General features: G+C 40.9%; 1 protein-coding gene across 3 annotated transcripts in view; it reads right to left on the bottom strand.

Moving 5' to 3' along the window:
• Positions 1-25,428, bottom strand: part of LOC140477969 (potassium/sodium hyperpolarization-activated cyclic nucleotide-gated channel 1-like) — a 279,875-nt gene that overhangs the window by 58,358 nt on the left and 196,089 nt on the right. For all 3 annotated transcript variants that reach the window (XR_011960770.1, XM_072571643.1, XM_072571644.1), the window contains one exon: positions 12,071-12,311. Coding sequence is in view for 2 of the 3 variants with exons in the window: in XM_072571643.1 (XP_072427744.1) it covers positions 12,071-12,311 (241 nt within the window). In the remaining variant the exon portion in view is untranslated. The remainder of the gene's footprint in view (positions 1-12,070; positions 12,312-25,428) is intronic.

Below are 25,428 nucleotides of genomic sequence, written 5' to 3'. Positions count from 1 at the left end.
CATTACTTTGCCTACCACAGAAGTAAGACTAACTGGCCTGTAATTCCCGGGGTTATCCCTATTCCCTTTTTTGAACAGGGGCACAACATTCGCTACTCTCCAGTCCCCTGGTACCACCCCCGTTGCCAGTGAAGACGAGAAGATCATTGCCAACGGTACTGCAATTTCCTCTCTTGCTTCCCACATAATCCTAGGATATATCCCGTCAGGCCTGGGGGACTTGTCTATCCTCAAGTTGTTCAAAATGTCCAACACATCTTCCTTCCTAACAGATATCTCTTCTAGCTTATCAGTCCGTTTCACACTCTCCTCTTCAACAATACAGTCCCTCTCGTTCGTAAATACTGAAGAGAAGTACTTGTTCAAGACCTCTCCTATCTCTTCCGACTCAATACACAGTCTCCCACCACTGTCCTTGATCGGACCTACCCTCGTTCTCGTCATTCTCAGGTTTCTCACATACGCATAGAATGCCTTGGGGTTATCCTTGATCCTATCCGCCAGGGATTTTTCATGCCCTCTCTTAGCTCTCCTAATCCCTTTCTTCAGGTCCCTTCTGGCTATCCTGTATCCCTCCACTGCTCTGTCTGAACCTTGTTTCCTCAACCTTATGTAAGCCTCCTTCTTCCTCTTTACTAGACATTCAACCTCCCTCGTCAACCAAGGCTCCCTCACACGACCATTTCTTTCCTGCCTGATCGGTACATACATATCAAGGACACGTCGTATCTGCTCCTTGAAAAAGTCCCACATTTCCACCACATCCTTCCCTGACAGCCTATGCTCCCAACGTATGCTCCTCAAATCCTGTCTTACAGCATCGTAATTTCCCTTCCCCCAATTGTAGAAACTTCCTTGTTGTGCGCACCTATCTCTCTCCATAACCAAGGTGAAAGTCACAGAATTGTGGTCGCCATCACCAAAATGTTCACCCACTAACAAGCCCACCACTTGTCCCGGTTCGTTACCGAGTACCAAATCCAATATGGCCTCCCCTCTGGTTGGACAATCTACATACTGCGTTAGAAAAGCTTCCTGGACACACTGCACAAACACCGCCCCATCCAATCTACTTGATCTAAAGAGCTTCCAATCAATATTTGGGAAGTTGAAGTCGCCCATGACTACGACCCTGTGGCTTCTGCACCTTTCCAAAATCTGTTTCCCAATCTGTTTCTCCACATCTCTGCTGCTATTGGGGGGCCTATAATAAACACCCAACAAGGTGACTGCACCTTTCCTATTTCTGACTTCAGCCCATACTACCTCCAGAGGCAGATCCCCCTCAAACTTCCTTTCTGCAGCCGTTATACCATTTCTAATTAGCAATGCCACCCCCCCTCCTTTTTTACCACCCTCCCTAATCTTACTGAAACATCTGTACCCAGGAACCTCCAACAGCCATTCCTGTCCCTCATCTATCCATGTTTCCGTGATGGCTACAACATCGTAGTCCCAGGTACCGATCCATGCCTTAAGTTCACCCACCTTATTTCTGATACTCCTTGCATTGAAGTATACGCACTTGAGCCCATCTCTGTGTCTGTAAGTAGTCCCTGTCAGTGCTACCTTCTCCACAGCCTCCCTACAGTCTTGGACATCCTGACACACAGCTAGCTTACTTGCTGGACTACAAGTCCGGATCCCATCCCCCTGCCAAATTAGTTTAAACCCCCCCGAAGAGTGCTAGCAAACCTACCCCCCAGGATATTGGTGCCCTTCTGGTTCAGGTGCAACCCGTCCTGTTTATACAGGTCCCACCTTCCCCAGAATGCAGTCCAATTGTCCAAATATCTGAAGCCCTCCCTCCTACACCATCCTTGCAGCCACGTGTTCAACTGCACTCTCTCCCTATTCTTTGCCTCTCTGTCACGTGGCACCGGCAACAACCCAGAGATGACGACTCTGTCTGTCCTAGCTTTTAGCTTCCAGCCTAACTCCTTGAGCTCTTGAATGACCTCCCCGCCCCTCTTCCTACCTATGTCGTTGGTGCCAATGTGTACCACGACTTCTGGCTGCACACCCTCCCCCTTAAGGATTCTGAAGACACGGTCCGAGACGTCTCGGACCCTAGCACCCGGGAGGCAACAAACCATCCGAGAGTCTCGCCCATGTCCACAGAACCGCCTGTCCGTCCCTCTAACTAGAGAGTCCCCTATAACTAGCGCTCTCTTCTTCTCCCCCTTTCCCTTCTGAATCTCAGAGCCACAGACCCCTTCACTGCAGCTTACACCTGCAAGGCTGTCCCCCCCAACAGTTTCCAAAGCTGCATACTTATTTTTTAGGGGAACGACCACAGGGGAACCCTGCACTGCCTGCTTCTTCCCCTTTCCACCTCTAACTGTTACCCAGCTACCTCTGTTCTCCGGCGTAACTATGTCCCTGTAGCTTCTATCGATCACCCTCTCAGCCTCTCGAATAATCCTCAGCTCATCCAGTTCCAGTTCCAGTTCCCTAACTCGTTCGGTGAGGATCAGGATCTGACTGCATTTCCTGCACACGAAGTCGGCAGGAGTATCGGTGGTCACCCCTACCTCAAACATCCTGCAGGAGGAACATTCCACCGCCTGTGATGGTTCATTATTGCCCATACTTGTCAATTACTGATATATAATTTTTAACTCAGGTCACTCATAAGATATTTACCGCTGATATTCTCTGACTGCCAATTTTGTTTTGAGTTTTAATTATTTCAGCCTTTCCTATAGAGTCATAGAGATCTACAGCACAGAAAAGACCCTTTGGCCTATCAAGTCTGCACCAGTTAAAAACAACTACCTTATTATTCTAATCCCATTTGCCAGCACTTGGCCCCTAGTCTTGTATGCCTTGCATTGCAAATTCTCATCTAAAAGTTTCTTAAGTGTTACGATGGTTTCTGCCTCTTGTACCCTACAGGCAATGAGTTCCAGATTCCCATCACCTTCTTGTGGAAAAAAGATTTTCCTCACATCTCCTCTAAAACCTTCTTGCATTACATCCACGTCCTGGGCCATTGATCCCTCCACCTTGAGGAAAAGTTCCTTCATGTCTACCTTGTCTATGCCGCTTTTAGTTTTATACATCTCAGTTATGTTCCCACTCAATCACGTCTGCTCTAAGGGAAACAACTTCTGTCTATCAGCCCAGACCACATTCTAGTAAATCTCCTCTGCACTCTCTTCAGTGCAATTACATTCTCCCTATAATGTCGATCCTAGAACTGCACACAATATTCCAGTTGTTGTCTAACCTGCATGTTATACAATTCCAGCATTACTTTGCTGCTCTTAAACTCTATGCCTTGGCTAATAAAGGCATGTATCTCATATACCACCTTATCTACCCATCCTGATAGCTGAAGGGATTGCTGTACATGCATACCAAGTTCCCTCAGATTCTCTATGTTTCCCAGGGTTCTACTATTCATCATGTATGTCCTTGCATTGTTTGTCCTGCTCAAGATTTCATTCCTAACGTTTCGGTCCCCAAAACCTCTGGTTCCTCCAGTTCCCATCACTCAACAGGATTGATTCCTCTCTGGTCTCTTGCACACATGGTGAGAAAATAATTTTGAACAAGGCAAAAATGGAATTTCCATTTCCTCAGCACATTTTCCAGGTAGTTTAGAGATGACTCAAATTTGTCATCATTAATCTCCCATGTCTTTTATTTATTTGATAGATTTTATGGGATGGTTCTTCCTTTAGTCGACTTCTACTGTTACCTGAACGCAGATCACCCATCTTCAAATGAGTGATTCTTTCTTATTATTTGGCAGCACAGTGGCTCAGTGCTGCTTCACAGCACCACGTTCAATTCCAGCATTGAGTGTGGAGTTTGCACATTCCAGCCATGTTTGTGTGGACTTCCTCTGGGTGCTGTAGTTTCCTCTCACAGTCCAAAGATGTGCAGGTTAGGAGGATTAGCCATGCTAAATTGTGCTGTAGTACTCAGGAATGTGCAGGCTTGGTGGATTAGCCATTGTAAATGTTGGGTTACAGTGACAGTGTCAGGGGCTAGGTGTGGGTGGATGCTCTTTGGGTTAGGGGTAGGGGGGAGCGGGAGGCAGTACCGACTCAATATGTGAATGGCATCTTTCCACACTGTAGGGATTCTGTTTCTTAAGGTCACTTAAGTCCCCTTTTTCTATTCAGCTCGTACTGTGGAAATACAAACAGGAGAGATTAAATTCAACAACATGTTCCAGTAAATGTTACCCATTTATTTCTGGATTCTACTTTAGAGCATTTTTTGTTTTATGTTGTGAAAGACTTTGAAGTGTTCTACCTTGGTGGTTATTGATTCTGGATTTATGACTTGAAGCTCGAAAGAGCAATTAACAGCTTTGAACTTTTGTTCCACTGCAGAACGCAACACCAAGATGCGACAAGGAGACACCTCAGCTGTTATTTCCCAAAATGTTTTGGCCATCTTTAATCTGCTTGTATAGCAAATAAAAACATGTTTCGTAACCAAGACTCCTGGTATAGGACTTGAGTTCACAAGCACAAAATTAACAAGCCTTAAATGTGATCAAAGATTAGAAGATGTTTTTGTTTACTGCAGGATTGTAGACATCCCAATTGCCCAGTAAAAGGAGATAATAGTGTATCAATTGATTCCTTCAAGTGGATCTAGCTGAATAATTGGCCAGGAAAGAGACTGAAAGTTTGCAGGATGAGTACTGACAAGCATGGTCAAATATTTGACAGAAAAGCTAGCAAGGCAGCTGTAAAAATGAAATAGTCTAGGTATAACAAATGCGGCTGCAAATTTATATCTGTACAGCAGACTTGTGCTCAACTGTCCTTGGGTTGTTAGGAAAGAAAATACAATGTTTCCCTTAGGAGATTGAGTAAATGGGATGTTCCAATGCACTGTTCCAATTGAGTTGGACAAATGCAAAATTGGCACTGCAACTTCATTCCCCTGATTGAGGCCTTGGCTCAAGTGCCTGTTGCATTGCTGGCACTCAACAGAGAACTAAGCATCATTATTAATATTAAATGGAGCAGCCCATCATCTTGACTGGAAGCTGAATCACATGCTTTTTTGGCTAAGTCTGAGTTGCATTAAGTCTATTGGAGAGATTCTTATTGTGGGGCTAAGTGAGTTCGCTTGCTGTATCTTACTAACTTTGCCTTATTAATTATCTACTCTGTGCCCATTGGCATCATTCGCACCTGAATTCCACCCTAACTCACCAAGAGGAGATTTGAAGAAGGACTAGCATCTCCTGCACCTCCTTCCCTGGACATGGCAAATAGGGAAATCAGTGGGCCAGTTTGTGGGAAAGACGCTGAAGCTTCTGTTGGATGGGCTAATGTAGAGACAGGAGTTCTTCTTTCTCCTGGGACCAACAGCATAGGGTATGGAACCAGACCATGCCAGTCTGGTCCAAGGTTGCCATTCATAATAAAGTAGTCTCAGCCATCTGGGAGAATGCTCAGCAATGTAGGAAGAAGGTCAATGACTTTCTCCACTTTGCCATCTACTCTCTCATACCGTACACTCGCTCTGTTGCTGCTATTGAACTCATCTCCCATCAAGGTTCTGATTGATCACTCTCATTATTGCTTGCAAATCTTCACCAGTCACCCTTATTCACCCCGTACTTCAATTGTTCCAGCCACCTTCGCCCTCTTTGCTGACTACAAACTCACTCATAACACCTCCTATTCTGCACCAGTAGTAACTGTGCAGCCCACTTTTATCTCCTGTTATATCTGCCTCTCTCTCTCTCTGTCTCATTCCATGAAGAGAACAGCTCACAACAGAGCTTGTGACGAAGATGATTTTCTGCAGCACTTGGCTAGCTGCAAGCAAATTGGGAAGGCTGTGGAAGGGGTTGGAGAAAGGGCATGGAACTGACAGATGGCTTGCCATGTGGGAAATTGTGAGGTTATGCATTTTAATAGGAAGAATAGAGGATGAGACTATTTTCTAAATGGGGAAAGGCTTCACAACTCTGAGAGCAAAGGGACTTAGAGGATCCTAATTCAGTCTTCTCCGAAGGTTAAAGTGTTGGCAGTTAGGAAGGCAAATACCACGTTAACATTAATTTCAAGAGGGCCAGAATTCAAGAGCAGGGATATTCTGCTTAGGCATTAGAGGACTTTGGTAAGACCACATTTGAAATATTGTGAACAGTTTTGTGTCCTGTATCCAAGGAAGTATGTGCTGACATTGGAGGGGACCCAGAGGAGGTTTACATGAATGATCCCTGTGGGTGAATGGCTTGAGGAGTGGTTGAAGACTCTGGGTCTGTACTTGATGGAGTTTTGGAGGATGAAGGGTTGATCTGATTTAAACTTACAGAATAGTGAGACACCTGGATAAAGTAGACATGGAGAAGATGCTTCCACTAGTAGGAGAGATTCAGGCCCGTGGGCACAGCATCAGAGTGAAGGGATGACACTTTAGAACTGAGATAAGGAGAAGTTTCTTCAGCCAGAGGCTGGTGACGCTGTGAAACTCATTGTCGCAGAGGGCTGCAGAGGCCAAGTCATTGAGTATATTTAAGACAGAGAGAGAGAGAGAGAGAGAGAGAGAGAGACACACAGACAGGCCCTCTTAATCTTGTGAAGAGGATTAAGGGTTGCAGGAAGGCAACTGTATCATGGGGTTGAGAAACATGTCAACCATGATTGAATAATAGAGCAATCTTGATGGGCTGAATGGTCTAATTCTGCTCCTATATCTTATGGTATGTGCAGAGTGTAGGAGAATGCTAATGGGCATGCACACCAAGATGCTGGATGAATTGGCTGGCCCACTAGACAGCCTCCTATTATTGTTGAAGAGCATGGAGGAAACCAGTACCAGGTTGACGGAAGGTGCTGTGCAGATTCTCCACGGCTTTTGCTCCATCAAGCTGTCATGCTGGAGGCTCAGAGGGAGTTACCATACCAATTGAAGCCTAGTCTGATGAGGCCCTGTAGGTCTTCTGTCCACTTTGAGATCATGCAGCGACACTCTGCCAAATTCACAACAAAAATACACATCTCCAAAACCACCCCAGAATATTTCCAGGCACTTTGCAGCAGCTATCTAAAATTGCTTTATTTTATTATGATCAAGTAAGGAGAGGTAATTTAGCTCTTCTGTTTAATTCCCTCTTGGATAGTCACAATAAATCTATTTATTTCTATTTAAAACACATTTATCATACTTCAATTAAAATATAGTTAATTAGAAAATATTCAGTCAGTCAATTATCAAAGTTGTTTTGTAGTGAAAGAAAGAAGAATTTTGTTATCTAAAAATTCCAAGAAAAAAATAAATAATATGTGACGTAAAACACAGACACAAACAAGGGGAGAGTGCCTGGTACAAAAAGGGGAAAATAAATGTTACACATTCAACACCCTTTGAATTCTTGAGGTGTTAGACTCTTAAGCTGAGACTTGAGTTGTTTAATGGTTGTTTTATATCCTTGGCACTATTGGAATTTATTGATAATTCTGATTACTCAGTGAATGCCTGAATTCCCAATTTTTCACTGAATGCTGTATTCCAAGATAATGAAAGAAATCAGTAGGGGGAGAGAGAGAGAGAGAGAGAGAGAGAGAGAGAGAGAGGTGGGGGGGAGATCTAACACTTGTTGCTTTAAATTAATTTTTCTTTTGCTCTCCTTCCTGTGTTGCTTTTAAAAGCATCTGTTGAAATATAGTTCAGTGTGTTTTCTGGCATCTAGATCCATTGCCTTTCCAGGCTGGCTAACTGACAAATGAGTCTTTCACCCACTGATATGTGAAATTATCACACATAGAATCATAGAGTTGTGTGTGACATAAACAGGAGACACAAATTTCTTAATGCTGACTCAGTTACCTGGTTTTGTTTCTTTATATAAATGGCAATCTCAATGCAGATGGTTCTGCTTATCCCACCTATCTCAAAGAAATTACCTTACTTTTTAGCCATTTTAGGATCATATTTCATCTTTCTTAGAATGTCCATTTTATTCCAGGAATGGCTACAGACATAACAAGCAGATGATAGATGCTAAAATTCAGTAGTCCATGTTTATCTTGATTGTAAGAGGTTCCAACTTCGGAGTTTGGGCCATTAACTAATGCTGGTGCTAATTCCTACATCTGACCAAGCCTTGCAGCAGAATGTTGTGTTGAGTGACAAAAGAATTTACTTACTGGTCCTGTGGAGTCCAAATTTAGCAATTGCGCCATGCATACATTCATAGAGCCACATGATATAATGGGAAGGCAAATACAGAAACTTCCAGCATGTGCACAGAAGGGACATATGAGGGACCTCCTGAAAATTGTGAATGTTACTGGAAATCACTAGCAGTGTAGTGGCCATCCTGAAGAGGGTGATCAGCCTCCTTATTGTCATCCCTTGTACCGCCATTTGATTCATACTTTGAATATCTTTTCTCATTCTATGTGCATGCCCTCCAGTTCTCTGATTACGGTAGCTGGAATACCTTGATTTTTGAATAAAGAAGCTTACATTGGCTTAATTTATGTATTATCTTGGTTTTTCTGTTAATACCAGAATGAAGCAACAACATCAATGACTGTAGTAATACTTTAAATTGGCCATTTAGTTCCCAAGTATATTTTAATTAACATGATAAAATAATTTCTTCCTATGGTGTGTACGTGAATCCGACAGCTGGCTGCATAACTGTGATTCAGCTAGCTGACTTTGCAATTTCTTAAATAATGATGAAACATGCACAAACCTATAATTCCTCCATTTGCAATGAAATTTTCAAACAAAATTATGATATCACACTTACCAGAAAACAATAGCTATCTTATACAACGTAAGAAAGTGTTGAATGAGGCTGGTTGGTCCCCTGGGCTTCTAGTGTCCTCTCTATGTTCAAGGACACTAACTTAATGCAGTTTAAAATTCTTTAAGTGCTGAACTTGCAGGTTTTAAAAGATACTACCTTTTCCCAAATCCAAGTTAATCTTCTCAACATTTGCAATATGATGGCCTGGAAACCGATTGTACCCAATAATGTGAGGGGCAGGACATGTCGTGTACACAGCTGTTCTGCTGATCTCAGGAACTGTGTTAAGTTGGTATTTGAAGGTCATTATCATGAGTCAGATGGGAAGGCTGCATTATTTATTAGCTTTTATCTTTCATTGCTACCACTTAAAGGCAAGAAAACACTCTTAACATTAAGTATGCCCAGAGTTTGGACAGCAGGGGATCGAGGTAATAGGCAGGTGGGAGGCAGAAAGCCTTCCAAGTGACTCTTCTCACACCAGTGGGAAGTGGTTACAAAGGATGTCAATGCTCAGATTTTAGCTGACAGGTCAATGTAATGTTGAATGAAGGCTAATCATATATTCTGCCAAGGTCATCTGTTCTGATATCTCATGTGGTTCGGTTGCAACTTTTATTTGATAATGCTCTTGTGAATCATTTCAAGTAGATCAAAGCAACTTCTTCTCAATGTTGGTATTCTCTACAACGGCATGGCTGCAATGCCATAAGAAATTCAGTACTTTCATTAGAGATACCAAAGTATACTCTTAATCAGTTTTGTTTACATCACATAACCAGACTAGCCCAGGTTCTGCAAATTAGATCGCTCAGGTGGAGTTCTATCTCACTTTTTGCAATCTCAAGTAACTAACTTGAAGGGACTATTGCTTGCCATGGTGTAGCCAGCCTATGACCTGATGGCCTGGTCAGAATGGAGGTGACACAGTGAATTGGTGTAACAGGAACAAATATTACTGCAGCCTGGAAGCTGTATACAGATCTTCATAATGTATTGTTGTAGCCACTTGCAAACACTAACGGAGAAGAATTCCTTTCTAATCAGAAACATGTCAGACTGCTGATGGGGATTATGCAAGGCAGTGTGCATGCAGTCTACAGCAACTGCACCTATAGAACCCTGTGGTGAGGTGAAACTGGATTTCCCCTTCATTGCAGTTTCTCTCTTCATTGGAACAGAGATGCAGATGTTCCTCTTGATGTAAACAGTCTTGATGACCTCATTGATACAGCACTGAGGTTTGACTTGCTGCAGCTTAGGCAGGGTCTAATGCAGTACACTTTAAGGATACAGTGATGCATAAGCCATGTTACCCATGCCATAGATCTTCACACAAATATACTGATCACAACTAGCTCTAGTGCACAACCACCTCTCTTGTCTGCAGCACTTATGCTAACTTATTAGAGTGCATATTGAACATCTGATACTGAGCAGAAATTTCTTTTAATTAAATGTTTAGAAGATCAAAATCAATGTTTTAGTCATCGCTCTGTACTCTGTTCCCTCGATACTGACTTCATTCCTCTCCCATGCAGCAATCTAAGACTAAATAAGTCTATTCATAAATAAGTCACATTTTATCCCAGGAAAGGCTTCCAATCACTCCAACTGTAAACCTCTAATTTCCACTTTTGTGACATAACTTGGCTTTGCTCTAGTCTCTGCCCGTCCACTACTGAAAACCTCCACTCATGTCTTGTCACCTCTAAACTCAAATATTCTAACATAACAACAAATATATCGCTGTTTCCCAGTGTTGCTGGGTTACTTTCCTGGAACTCCCTCCCAAACACCTTTGTGGGTGGACCTACATCAAATGGACTGCTGTAGTTCAAGAAAGCAGCTCACTATCACCTTCTCAATGACAATTAGGAACTGGAAATAAAATACTGGTCCAGGCAGTGATACTCAAATTGCATGAATGAACAAAACATACAACTGGCCAGACTACTAAAATGTCCTGTCTAGAAACATAAAGTAATCCACAATTTTGCTGCCTGTACCTTACCGTATACCAAATCTCATTCAACAATCATCCTTCATTTATTCCACATCAAACAATGACTTAAGCCTGGACTTCCTGCATGATGAAAAGTCCAGGGTGCCTTTTAAGGGAAGCAAGTGCCCTTTGGAGGAAATAAGTTGTTCTTTGGAATAGTTAAAAGTCGGCATGATTGTGTTTAGAAAGTGCATAAGCTCATTAACAGTCAAAATATATGGAAATGTCATTAGATCAGTGTAAGCTCTATGTTCTAGAATTCCCTCTCAATTCTTCTCCGTCTTGCTATCCTCCTTTAAAACATGCTGTAAAGTCTACTTCTTTGATCAAACTATTGGTCATCTGACCTAATATCTCATTATATTGCGCGATGTCATATTTTATTTTATATCGTGCCTGTAATAGGGTTAGGGTTAACCCAGCTCTAACTCTGTGCTCCAAGCAAAAGCCACAATCTAAATATAAGTTTTTGTTGATGTGTATCTTATTATAATCTGGACCAATTCTTGAACATAGATTATTTGTTTAAAAAACCGTCACTCTTCATCTTAGACTTTTTGGTTTAACCAGAAAACTGAGTTGCCCAATTAGTAGTAAACTAAACATGACAAGAAGGGAACCAGCAATGGAAATTAGCATGGTATGAAGTAATGGTAGAGGATGCTTGTGTGGAGCCTAAACACTGGCATAGACCTGTCAGGCCCAATAGTCTGTGGCTGTGCTGTAAATCTTATGCAACCTTGTTTGGTGGCATACTACCTCTATGGCTCACAAGGCATCACATTTGGGTCAGGAAACTTGACACATCAGCAAATTGTCAGAGTAGAATTAATTCAGCTGGGACTCTGTTCAATTCATAAGTGACCTGAGAGTTCTGGAGCCAGGTGCAGTAAAGTGTCATGTGACATTAACTCAGATAAATTCTTTTGAGACTCCCAAGAAATGCTGGCACTGATAATTTAGTACAGAAACATCTGCTTATTGTCATCTCACTGGCTCAAAAGCATTTTAATGTGAAATAACCAAACAGAATATGAAGTCTCTTGCTGAAACTGTCCCACTTCGGTGCAGCAACTTATGCATGACCACTCTAAGCCCCTTTAACTGAAACCAAATTCACTTGAATGACAAAGAAACAATGCAACAATGCAGAAAGCAAATAAAAGTACTGATTGGCCCAAGAGAGATGGCAAGATCATTTCTGCCAATCATAGCTAGTAATCAAATGTACATTATTCAACATATTGTTTGTCATGACAACCTTCCATTATACACTCATGTTAATTTAATCCATATAAGATACAAGTGACACTGACCTCCAAAGTAAGAACCATCTGATAGCTTCATTTCTTTGCTGGATTTGGTGATAACAGTAGCCACGCCATGTTGAATGAAATACATCTTCTTCCCAATTGACCCTTCTCGAACAATGTAGTTTCCAGGCTGAAACACCTCGAATCGCAGTTTGCTCAGCATGCTAGTCACAAAACTTGGGTCAGCATTTGCAAACAGGGGCATTGTTGCAACCAGCTTCCGACAATTGAAGTTGACAATCTCCTGAAACAGAACGAAGTGACCAGACTTTAAGCAAATGCAACAAAGTAGATGACTGACCGCGTGAATATTTCAAATTCTCTAGTAGGCTGAGAAACATGGTAAGTACCTTGTGTACAATGTCTATATAAATGACAAATCAGATGGTAACTGTCAAAGGGTTTAGAATAACTAACTAAATAAGCTAATAATTTATTTGGAAGAATATTGTTGAAATATCCTGAACGGTTAACACATGGACCAGAAAGAATGAACTGGTTAGAATAATTATTTTTTCAGATGTTGCAGAATGCTCAGGCAGTTGACTCATGGCAGTGGGAAGGAAGAAGAACTACCTTGTTTCATAATGCTTCATGCATTTAGAATAGGTTTGCTCATGGGAATCAATTTAAAGACAAAAATGCAGAGAAAGCAATGGCTCAAAGAAGAAAATCAAACTGTCACAGCTTCGGTAAGGTTAATACAGCAACAACAGCAACATATTTAGATCCAATTTATTTTCTGCTCAGTAAATCAAAGCAGTTTAGAAGATTTAGCCTATTTCAACAATGAAATTACAATAATTTTGGTAGGAGGAAAATTTGTGGAAGACTTCAGTTTCCTCTCATTGACCATTCCTTTGTTTAGTTCTGGGGCCATCACATGAGGAGATGGGAATGGTCAGTGTCAGGATTCCTGAGAACTCCTGTCTTTTTCTTCCATCCTTTGACCAGCAGTAAGGGCTGACTGCACGAAGTAGATTTACTTGTTGTACAGAGCAGTAAGCAGGACTCAAAATATCAAAAATGGACATAAATATGAATTGGCAGCAAAAATGGGCCACTTGGTCCATCTCGCCTGCCCTTCCACTCAATAACATCATGGCAATATGTTTTTGTTTTGAATTCCATATTTCCATGTACCCTCAGTAACCTTTGATTCCATTATCTGACAAGGATCAATATACTTCCACATTAAGAATATTTATTGACCTTGCCTCCACTGCCTTCTGAGGCACAGTTGCAAAACAATTTCTCCTCATCTCTGTCCTGAAAGGCAGACCCCTAATTTTTATCCAGTGATAGTAATTCTGGATTCATCCAGAAGAGGCAACATCTTTCCCTTGTTTGCTTTCTCAGTTGGAGCGTATCACCCTTAATTTTACATTCAATCCCTCTAATAATAAAGGTTCTTGTCTCACTTGCCTTTGTAATTACTTGCATTTATCACTAACTTTTTGTGATTCATGCACTAGAACACTATAACTCCTCTGTACCTCAGAATACTGCAATCATCCTCCATTTAAATAATACTGTGCTTTTTTATTCTTTCTGCCAAAATGAATAATTTTGCATATTACCACATGAGACTCCATCTGCCAGATTTTTGCCCACTCACTCAAAGCATGTATATCAGCCTGCAACTTTCTTATGTCCTCTTCACAACATACTTTCCCACCGATCTTTGTAGCATTTGCAGATTTAGCTAACATGCCTTCACTTCCCTTATTTAAATCATTGATAACATTGTAAAAAGTTGAGACCCCAGCACAGACCCCTGTGGGCCACCATTCAACACATTCGGCAATCAGAAGGAGACTCAATTATGCAGTTTCTGCTCCTGTCAGCCAGCCAGAGCTCTTCCCATGATGTTGTTTTGCCCCATTCCGTGAGATCCTACTTTGTGCAATCACCAATCATGTGACACTTTTTCATATGACTTCCAGGAGCCCAGGATATATCCACAAGCTCTTGTTTATCCACAGTGCTTGTCACTGCTTCAAAGAACTCCAATAGTTTGTTAAACATGATTTTCCTTTAATAAACATATGCTGACTCTTACTGACAACCTTGAGATTTCTAAGTGCCTAGTTTTAACTGTCCTAATGATATCCTGCTCTGTGACAGACATCAAGCTAACTTGCTTATAGATTCCAGCCTTCTGCCTCTCCCCTGTCTTGAAAACAGGAGTTAAATCTATTACTTTCCAACCTAACCTGTCAAGAATCTAGCAAATTTCAGAAAATTAAAACTAATGCATCTACTACCTCATTAGCCACATCTTCTAAGTCCATCAAGACCCAGGGATTTGTCAGCCCTCAGCTTCATTCAGTTTTGTTCAGTCGTGCTTACCTAGTGATTACATTTTCATCAAGTTCCTCTGTCCCTTTCACACTTTGATTTAGATCTGTTACTGGAATGTTGTTTGTGTGCTGTATAGTGAAGACAGAAGTGAAATATTTGTTTGTTTAATCCATTTCTTTATTATCTACAATTGAGTCACCTTTCTAATCTCTCGTGGGCTAACATCATTTTGCTTACTCTATTCCTTTTTAAATAACTGTTGAGATTCCTGTTATCCATTATTACATTCAGAGCTAGCTTCTTCTCATACCCCAATTTCTTTCTCCTGATTAATTATTTTGTCATTTTCTGCAATAATTCGTATTCTGCCCAGTCATCTGACCTGCCAATTACCTTTTCACAATTACTGTATATGCTTTTTCCCTTAGCTCCTTATGTCAACCACAGTTGGCAAGTCAAACCCTTACATTCTTTTGTTTCAGGAATGCACTTATTCTTAGTATTTTGAAATATACCCTTCAATATCTGTCACTATATCCCTTAGTTTAGTAAGCCATTTTACTTCAGCTATCTCAACTTTCACGAATTACATAGTTGCCCTTACTTAAGTTAAATAAAATAGTCTTAGACCCATTCTTCTCCCCCTCAAACTGAATGTAAAATTCAATTATATTGTGTTTGCAACTAACAAGGGGCGCTTTTGCTCTGAGATTATTAATTCATCCTGCCACATGAAACAATGCTCAGTCTAATATCATGTGCTCATTGGTTGGGTTTCAGAAGAAGGTGATTTAATAAATTATCTTGTAAGCCAGAACTCTGCAATGACTATCGGGTCATACTTATTTCCATCAATAGGCATAATGAGTTTGGTTACTTAGTTATGAATACCATGCACATTCAGAATCTTACAGGGGTCTGTTCTTGATGGAGATTATAGCAAAATATGTGGTAGCAGTAGACAAGAAATTCGATCTTAACATTGGGAACATCGCATTACGTCTTTTATAGTTCTGCTGAAAGGCAAGGCCGGTTTCTCACGAGGCAGTGGTGAGCTGCCAATTAAGGAGGATTATAGTTTCTGAATTGCCATAATAATACCACAACTCACCTGATTAATATTCAGCTTCCTATCTTTGTAAACATGTCAAACAAGTGAGACATTGAGAAATCTCAACACAGAAGCTCTCTGCTTGCTTCAAAGGACCTCCATGCTGGACTCTGGACACTGACAACTTGGACATACTCCAAGGGCACTGCCACATGCATGTCCCACTCATGGACATTTGCACTTAACATGGTCCAGCCTCTAAGAACATACATGCCACATCTCCAGTGCACTTACTGTACGCTTTTGTATTTCAATGCTGCACATCGGACTGCACAGGGAGCTATCGCTGCAATGCTGCAGCATGGGCACTTGGCTCTCAGAGTCATAGACCCAGCTCATAGACTGGACCAGCCTGCATCTCAGGCTCTTAGCTCACTGTCATAGTGCTGAGTCACACTGAGCCCAATTGGACACTTACAACATCCCCGCCTTGCCTTGCCTTTTTGTGCTTTGCACCCTCAGCAAGAGATATGAGACTCAAATTGCTTCTGTCTTGCTTTGCTGTTTAGCACAGATGCAAAGTCAGGAAGCTTATCATGGCTGACAACAGTCCTCAGTCAAATTAAGTGGGATAGCCTTTGCATTGGGAGTCCAGGCACAGTAAGTCAAGGTTAGCCTCTGATATCAGTCCAGGGGCTTGGATATGGCCAGTCAGCAGCTTGGAGCATTCAATGTAAGGAAGGTTTCCATATAATGTGTGAGGAGCTGAATGATGGGTTGCCCACCACCCATCTTAAGTCTTTCTGTAGACTGTATTCCTCCCAGAATGAGTCATAGGCAGGATATTGTGAGAGATGAAAGTTGGTGGTTGTTATGGACTATGCCAGACCACTCAAAACATTATTAAGCAGGCAGTCCCAGAACATAACTTTGCAATTTGTTTCGGTAAGTGTATAGTGAAAATTACCCGGATTAAACTAGCTTGGTTGACTACTAGATTTTAAAATAGACAAACATTTATTCACAAAAGTACACAATGAAACACAAAGAACAGAATAAAGAACCCCTACAGAACTCAGTCTATCCAACTAGATTTAATTATGCTGTTCCGAATACACACAACATTCCCAAAGAACAAACTCCCTTTAAAAACCAGTATAAATGCTTGCAGGTCAAAGTTAAAGGGCAGAAAAAGAGAGAGTGAGTTTCGACACAGTTCCCTATTGAACTCCTCACCAGGTCAGACTGAACTAAAATTGCTCAGCTCAGCTAGCTAGAAGGCTGACCATTCCCCTTTCTTTAAACATGACCACTTTGGCCTGAAGTCTCATCTGTTTACATGTAAACAAAAGACCTCTCAAAATCCTTTTTATCTCTGTACCAAACCAGACTGATTTATTACCCCTATGAAAAAAATCAAGTACAGAGTATCCTGGAGTCAAGGTACAGCTTTTAGAAAAAAAGGACTAGCTTTGTGACAGTGGTACATGTGCCACTTTTGGTGCAGGTGAAGAGGCGTTCCCAAGGGAGTGGGCAGTGCAGAGGTCATTGAGGTTTAGTGCCATTGGGGTACTGGGGCGAGAGTGAGAGTGAGTATGACCCATGGTGGGAAATGGGGACAGTAGCTACCAATCTCCAGCAACAGCAGAGATACAATGTGTATGAGGTATCGGACACAAGGTGGTAACATTTATATTGTTGGAGTGAAAAGGCAATTGGCTTCTTCCTACATTGCTTGACATTCCTCCAGATGACTGAGACTGCACTGAAATAAGTGACAACCTTAGACAGGTGGGCACAGATGGCTGTCATAGCCTTCACTGCTGGTCCTGGGGAAAGAAGAAGTCTTGTCTCTTCACCACACCATCCAGCATGCCCACTACATCCCTGCCCACAAAGAGGAAGATCTTGTATGGGGGCAGCTCTGGACAGAGCTCGTCTAGATTCACATTAGATTTTGGTGCAAGTGCAACGTATCCTTGTCTTGCTGAGGATATCTGGTTAGTGGGGAGTTGTTCCAGCAGCAGTTTACATGATATAATGGGCATATAATCAGATGTGAAGACACCATAGGGGCAGCATAGATTATCAATGAAATACGTTTACTAAGAAACAAAAACAGAAGCTGCTGGAAAAGCTCAGAATCGGACACCAGATCTAAAATGTTAACTCTGATCTCTCTTCACAGATGCTGCCAGACCTGTTGAGCTTTTCCAGCAGCTTCTGTGTATGTTTCTGATTCACAGTGGCCGCAGTTCTTTTGGTTTTTATTGCGTTTACTAAGTCGTGGCCAGAAATCCCACTGGGTCTTGCGTTCAATAAACTCGATATAACTCAAACTTCACCAAAACAAAAGTATGTTTCAGCCCTCAGACACAGAGCCTTCAGTTTTGCCTTTTTGAGACCTTTGTAGTATTGACATATTTTTGCGTGTATTCTCTCAGTCCCTTCCTGCCTCTCTTAGATCTTCATTTCCCGTATTATTATTTTGCTTTCCTGACTCAACTCTATACTTTGATTTTCAAAATGATCTATGATTGATCCCTCACACCCAGAATTTTATTTAAAACCCTCTCTATTTTCCTAATTATATAATTTGTTAGAAACTGCTCCCCGCATGATTTATATGCGGACCACCCAATATTACAATCCTCACTCTCCCCAGCACTGATGCCAATGCCTCACTTCTCCCATGCCAGACTTTGAACCAAGTATTAATTTCACTAAAATCTTGTGTGCCATCTGCCAATTGGCACTTGTTTCAGGTAATAACTCAGAGGTTATTCCCTTAAGTTTCAGTTTTTCGTTTTGGTGCATAGCTCCTCATACTGTGTACACAGAAAACTTTTCCTCATCTTACCTATGCTGTTGGTACTTGAATAACGATTAGACCCTCCCCTCCCACTCCATGTTTGTATCCAGCCCTGAAGAGATGTCTTGAATCTCCATATTGGACAGCTTTCTAGACTCAGGTCCTTGGCTGCCCAGAACAATGTCAAACCTCCCCACCTAACTTTACTGGCTCCAACTATCAATATATTCCTTCTGACTCCCCCCACTGGAAAGAATTGTGAACCAGAATACCCTGGATAGTCCACTTCTCCTCCTTATAGACGTTAGCTTTCATCCACAGAGGAGAACATCTCCAACATGTTAAATAAACTTAGGAGTGTGGCTCCTGCATGATCGTTTTCTGCCACCACTTATCTGCCCTAAGTGTCATCACACTGATGTGTCCCGACAATAGCTGGATTTATACTGCCCTTTACAGAGGAACTTTGATTATCCGGCTTTCAATTATCCAAATATCGGATTATCCAGCAAGATTGCAAGGTCCTGATGCTTGGCTAAACTATGTAATCCGGCATTCAATTATCCAGAATTCAATTAACCAAATGAAATACACCCCGCCAGTATCCTTCAGATAATCGAGGTTCCTCTTTACTCAGTGGTTTGTCTGCTTCTGAAAAAAACTGCTCCTATGGTTAACACTGCTGCCTCACAGTGCCAGAGAACTGGGTTTGATTCCAGCCCCATGCAAGTGCCTGTGTGGAGTTTGCACATTCTCCCGTGTCCATGTGAGGCAGCACAGAGCAGCTGAGGTGTAGTCTGGCATCGATATGGGACTTGTGGCTCAGTGGTAAGACTTCACTGAGGCTGAAAGCTTGGTGCCCTTGCCTAACTGATCAGTGGACAGCTGGCACTCTGCCAGTCAGCCATCAAAAGTAAAATCATTCCCTTTGAGTCTTGATTTTTCTGAAATTCATTCATTAATTTATACATTCTACCTCATCATTGATCACTGTGGCATTCCACTAGTTACAGGTTGCCATCCTGAAAATGAGCCCCTTATCCCAACTGTCTGTATTTAATTAGTCCATAAGGACATCATTGCTTGCCATTGGCTTAGTTAGTAATGCACTTACTTCCATAGGCAGAGATTGCGGGTTCAAATCTCATTCTGCAGAATATACCCACTGGGCCCTGATGTCCATATAAACCGCAGCTAGCAAACTAGGGAAATCATCGTAAGGCAAAAGTGAGGACCTCAGATGCTGGAAATCAGAGTCTAGATTAGAGTGGTGCTGGAAAAGCACAGCAGGTCAGGCCGCATCCGAGGAGCAGGAAAATTGAATTTCGGGCAAAAGCCCTTCATCAGGCCTTCATTCCTGATGAGGGGCTTTTGCCCGAAATAATCATAAGCCCTTGCTGTGAAACCAAAACTGGAAAAAAAACTTTCATTTTTATTGATTGTGTCAACCTTTTGTATCTGTCTCTTTTTATTCACAAAATTTTCCTCTAGAATGATGAACAGTGCCCTCTTTAAATGAGGGCAGCACAGTGGTTCAGTGTTAGCACTGCTGCCTCACAGCGCCAGGGACCCAGGTTCGATTCCCTCCTCGGGCGACTGTCTGTGTGGCCTTTGCACATTCTCCCCATGTCTGCGTGGGTTTCCTCTGAGTGCTCCGGTTTCCTCCCACAGTCCAAAGATGTGCAGGTTAGGTGAATTGGCCATGCTAAATTGCCCACATTGTTCAGGGGTGTGTAGGCAAGGTGCATTAGCCAGGGGAATTGTTGAATAATAGAGGAGGGGAATGTGTCTGGGAGGGTTACTCTTCGGAGGGTCAGTGTGGACTTGTTGGGCCAAATTGCCTGTTTCCACACTGTAGGGATTCTATAAAAATTCTATGAAAAAAGTGTTCATAAAATATAAGAGCAAAACTAGGCCATTTGGCCCATCAGGTCTGCTCCACCATTCAATTAATACTGATATGTTTCTCAACTCAGTTCTCCTGTCTTGTCCCCATAACCCTTGATCTCTTTACTAATCGAGAATCTATCTCTCTCTGTTTGAAATACACTCAATGACTTGGCCTCCACAGCCTTTTGGAGCAATGAGGTAACAGATTCACCACCCTCTGGCTGAAGAAGTTTCTACTCATCTCAGTTCGAAAGGATTTTCCCCTGCATAATGAGGCTGTGCCCTTGGGTCCTACTCTCTCCTATGAGGGGAAACATCTTCTCCATGTCCACTCGATCCAGGCCTCTCAGTAATCTGTAAGTTTCAATGAAATCACCTCTCATCCTTCTAAACTCAATGGAGTACAGAAATGAAGAGCTCAACTGCTCATCATAGCCTTTCATCCTTGGGATTATTCTTGTGAACACCTTCTGGAACCCCTCCAAGGTCAGTACATCCTTTCTTAGATACAGGACTCAAAATTGCACATGTTATTCCAAATTGGTCTGACCAGAGCCTTATGTAGCCTCAGCAATATATTCCTGCTCTTGTATTCTGGCCCTCTTGAAATGCATGTTAACATTGCATTTGTCTTCCCGGCTGAACCTGCACGTTAACCTTTAAAGAACGCCGAACTAGGAGTCTCAGGAGGCATTGTACTTCAGATTTTCAAAGCCTTTCCCCATTTAGAAAATAGGCTATGCCTCTGTTGTGTTTAAACAAAGTTTATAACTTCCCACTGTCCCACACAATCTGCCACTTCTTTGCCCAATCTCCTAGCCTGTCCAAATCATTCTGCAGCCTTCCCATTTCCTTAACATTACCTGTCCCTCCACCCATCTTTGCATCCAGGTAACTGTCCACCTCCCTGATGCATTGGAATGTTTTTAAGTAAACTTCCAATTCAATCATTCTGAGTTGGAGTTCCTATAGCTTTACACCATTGTTTATGTATTTGTTTATCCTGGATCACTTTCAGACTCAAAATCCCACATCTGCAACTGCAGCACAAATGCCAGTCTTTCTATTGTTTGTGTCTAATTAGTTAAATATATTTTGTCCATTTAATCCATCATGTAAAATTAATTGTTATTCTTTCACTCAATTTTACTATTATCTGTTACATGTTGATACCACTTGAGTTACACATATGCCTTTACTAGCTGATCAGTTTACTAGAATGTGATGATGTTACTCTTGTTTTTCACTGCTTTTCACACTGAGCATGTGCTGGCTCCCAGCAGCTGAGACGGTACAGTGCAAAAAATTTTGTAAAGTACAGGCAAAGATACCTCTCCTTCCCTCACTTCACTGAGCTCTCACAGGACTGAATACCCAAGCTCTTTATTTTGTGCCAACTGCATTTAACTGTGAGTTTAATATCTCGGGGAGCTTGACTGGAATTCGGAAGTGAATACTGACATTGCAGTCATGAAGAATAACATACATTCCTGCTAGGCAACGAAACAGCAAGATCCTGCTCTGGGATCCTCGTGGCCCTGAAAAGCGATAAGACCATAGATAATAAGAAAGAGGAAATGGAGTAGGCCACTCAGCCTCTTGAACCATCTCTGCTATTCAACAGGTTCATACCTGATCCAACATTCCTCCTGTCCACTTTCCTGACATTTTCCCCATAGTCCTTGACGTGTGAAAGCCACCCTGATGAAACATTGAGTTCCATCTTGTTAAATCTCTTGTAATTGAACTGAAATGTAGGTTTCTTACTGATGGATTTAACTTCTTCCAAATTAGGCAGTAAAGAAACAGTTTTGTTTTAAGATAAATGTTACATCTAATTGATCGGATTGTCTATTTAAATTCTGTGCTTCTGTTCTTAATTCTATCCTGACACTCTAATTATAAACACAGAATCTCTACAGTGTGGAAACAGGTCCTTTGGCCCAACAAGTCCACATCAACCCTCTGAAGAGTAACCCACCGCGACCCATTCCCCTACCTTATATTTACCCATGTACACATCCCTGAACACTCTGGACAATTTAGCGTGGCCAATTCATCTAACCTGCACACCTTTGGACTGTGGGAGGAAATCTCTGCATCTTCAGCTTGGCTGACATTAGTAACTCAACACAGACTGAAAATTGAACCAACATTGCTTAGATATGCTTTACTCTTGTAAGAAAACTATCTTACTCTTGAAGCTTTGACCTCAGTATGTCCAATACTTTTTTTATTATTTTACTTTTTTAAAGTTTTATTATTATTATTTTATTTTAAAAATTATTTTACTGCTAATGCCGTTACTAAAGCTATTTTATGCCAGAAGAAATACTGTTCTGTTAGATTAAACAATTTTTAACTAAAAGAAAATCAAGATCATGGTAAAATAAAAGACAATTTTCTGATCATAAGAACTTTTAAAATGCCAATATTTGATGGCATTAGTTAAAAACCAAGTTGCATTAAGCCTCTGAAGAGTGTACTTGTTAGCAATATATTGAAATTTGTTAAGACTGCAAAGCATTAAATAAAGCTTATGCAGTCATCCATAATAGGCATTACTGATTCTTGTTAAGATAGCTGCACAAAATATTTCATACAACCAGCAAAAGTGACCTCTGAAATAAATGCAGTTCTGCAGTGGGAGTAAAATATATTCACATCAGACTATGTGGTGCCAGCAATGCTAAGCAGCATCACAAAGATTACAGAATAAACCCTTTGGTCTCACATATCATACCATTTTTAAACTTTAATAATGTGGGTCTAGGATCCTGGAATAAAAGCTGCGAATGTGTATGTGACATTGATATTGTTTTTGTTCTTCATGTCTAAAGGCTATACTTGGAATATGCATCAATATCTCCTGGCTATTTCCTTCCATTTGATTTTAAATTAGATTTCCATGAGTTAAGCTTCAGCTTTCTTTAAATATTCAGAATAAAAGTGATGTAGTTATTTATAGAAATATTATTTAAAATCAATAATATTTAAAATAAAACTGTGGGCTTTGTTAAGTCTAGGATCTGTAACCTAATCCAATACTTCCTACAGTATTGGCTACAGCTACAAAGAAAACAGTCAACTTTATAATAATTTTTATTGAATGAACTTTGAAATCGGTTTTAACTCTGAATTAATCCAAATTTGCTTGATCTAGAAGTTACTTGTCCCAAGGTATTTCCTAATTTTGCTGTTATTACAAATATCTAAAGCAGGAGGGTTTTGAACCTAGGCCTACCTGATCTAGAGGATCTAGAATGTGAATGGTTTAGATTTGTTGCACCTCTCCCTTTTAAAGAAATAATGTAATCACACTGGGTTAATTTGTTTGTCAAAATTACACAGTGATATTTACATTCCTAAAAATATGTATGGAATCAGTGAACTAAGAACAGCCTTTTAAACAGAACTGCAATGAACGTCATTGGCCTGAATTTTTGCCAAGCAAGACAAAACTTGGAAACCCTTTAAAGATGGCACGTCGATCCTGAACTGGGATCCCTGACCCCTTTATTGTGGTTTCCAGTTTGTCACCAAAGCCATTTTATGGTACAAGGTACTTCAGATCATGAACCTGCATCACGTAATCCCAACCTTGCTGGGCTTGATTTCAGAGTCATAACAATATGACATTACCATAGTCAGTAATGCAAATGACACCCCTCCATTATAATCCTTTTCAACCCTTTCAGACCCATATAAAATAGCATACAAGATTACTAGCAAATCTAGAAGACTAGTTGGATTGTGTAATTCATTCGTAAACAGATATTTAAAAGGTATGGGTACATGAATAAGAAGGGGTTAGAGGAACATGGGCCAAATGCTGGCAAGTAGGATTAGATTAATTTAGGATATCTGGTCTAACTCAGTATAGATGAGTTGGACAGAAGGGTCTGTTTCCATGTTGTACAACTTTATGACATGATGCAAAAAAAAATACAATTGTTAAACCTGACAGAATTTTATGTCAAGATTTTCTGAGGTGTCAATTCTCTTTGGTAGATGCTAACAAGGTCCAAGTGACTGATGAAATGGGTAACCAAAAATACCCTGAGGTTTGCTGGTAAGCTGTTGAATTACCTCATTTTATACATTCTGTTGGCAATCTGTAATATTGTTATTTGAAATAGGTTTTAGGGACAAAGGACAAGACTAAAATGTACAGTCCCTCAAATCTGTTGGATCATTATTGATCAGCACCTCAATTCCAATGAATTATCTTTCCTTGGTACTTCCTGGGTGTCTTTACATAAAAAAAATCAATGAATCTCAGCTATTAAACTTTCAAAGTATCTTGCATCCACTGCCTTTAAGGACAGAGAGTTTCAGATTGTTGCTCCATTTTGTCTCAAGAACAGTTCCTTGATTTTTTTCATGAATTGTCTGGTTTTAAATTTCAGCTTCTAGACTCATCTATTATCAATGTCTTTTATCATCTGAAATATTTGGATTAGATCACCCCCCAGTCTTTTAAAGTCAAGAGAACACACCCCAGGTTTATGGAAGAAAATAAAATACAGTTTTTGTCCCCAGGAATGAAGGGCTTTTGCCCGAACCATCGATTTTCCTGCTTCTCGGATGCTGCCTGACCTGCTGTGCTTTTCCAGCACCACTCGAATCTTGATTCTGATTTCCCGTATCTGCAGTCCTCACTTTCGCCTTCCTGAGGTGCAGTACCTAGTCTGAATTCGGTATTCTAATGGAATTTGACCAAGACTCTGTACAATTGAAGCATCACTTCTTCCCTTTTGTAATCAAAGATTTTTGAATTGCAATCCAACATTCCATTAGATTTTTTAACTTCTCCAATAGCTACTGAGATTTATTTATTTAAAATGTCTTTGTTATTGCAGAGTTCATAAAACGCTCTGATTTGTCTTGGATCCAAACTGGATGAGCTACAGCAACTTCGACCTGAGAAAGTATTGCCTGTTACCAAACACTAAAGGCATTTATATCAATGTCCTTCCCCAGTTTATTTTCAGGATAGCATGAATAATTTATTTGGAAACCTCACTAAGACGTCAGTTAAGGTAAAGGGAGAAAAGAGTTGAAACTTTAAAGAGGGGTCAATCCAGGCTGTTGTCTGGGATGGGTAACCACATATTTATAAAAGAAGAAATTAAACATTAATTGTTTTGAAGAACAGTGCAGACAAATGTGTTTAAAATCATTTTTAAAAAATCAGAGAGTGCAGATAGATCGCAGTAAAGAACTTAGGGCCATAGATATAATGTTAAAAGTATTATGTAAAGTAGATGCCTGGAAACATTTCCTTTTAAAGTTGAGAGTCTG

Source organism: Chiloscyllium punctatum, chromosome 1, assembly GCF_047496795.1.
Source record: "Chiloscyllium punctatum isolate Juve2018m chromosome 1, sChiPun1.3, whole genome shotgun sequence".
NCBI classification, from domain to species: domain Eukaryota; kingdom Metazoa; phylum Chordata; class Chondrichthyes; order Orectolobiformes; family Hemiscylliidae; genus Chiloscyllium; species Chiloscyllium punctatum.
This window is presented reverse-complemented; position numbering and strand designations above follow the sequence as displayed.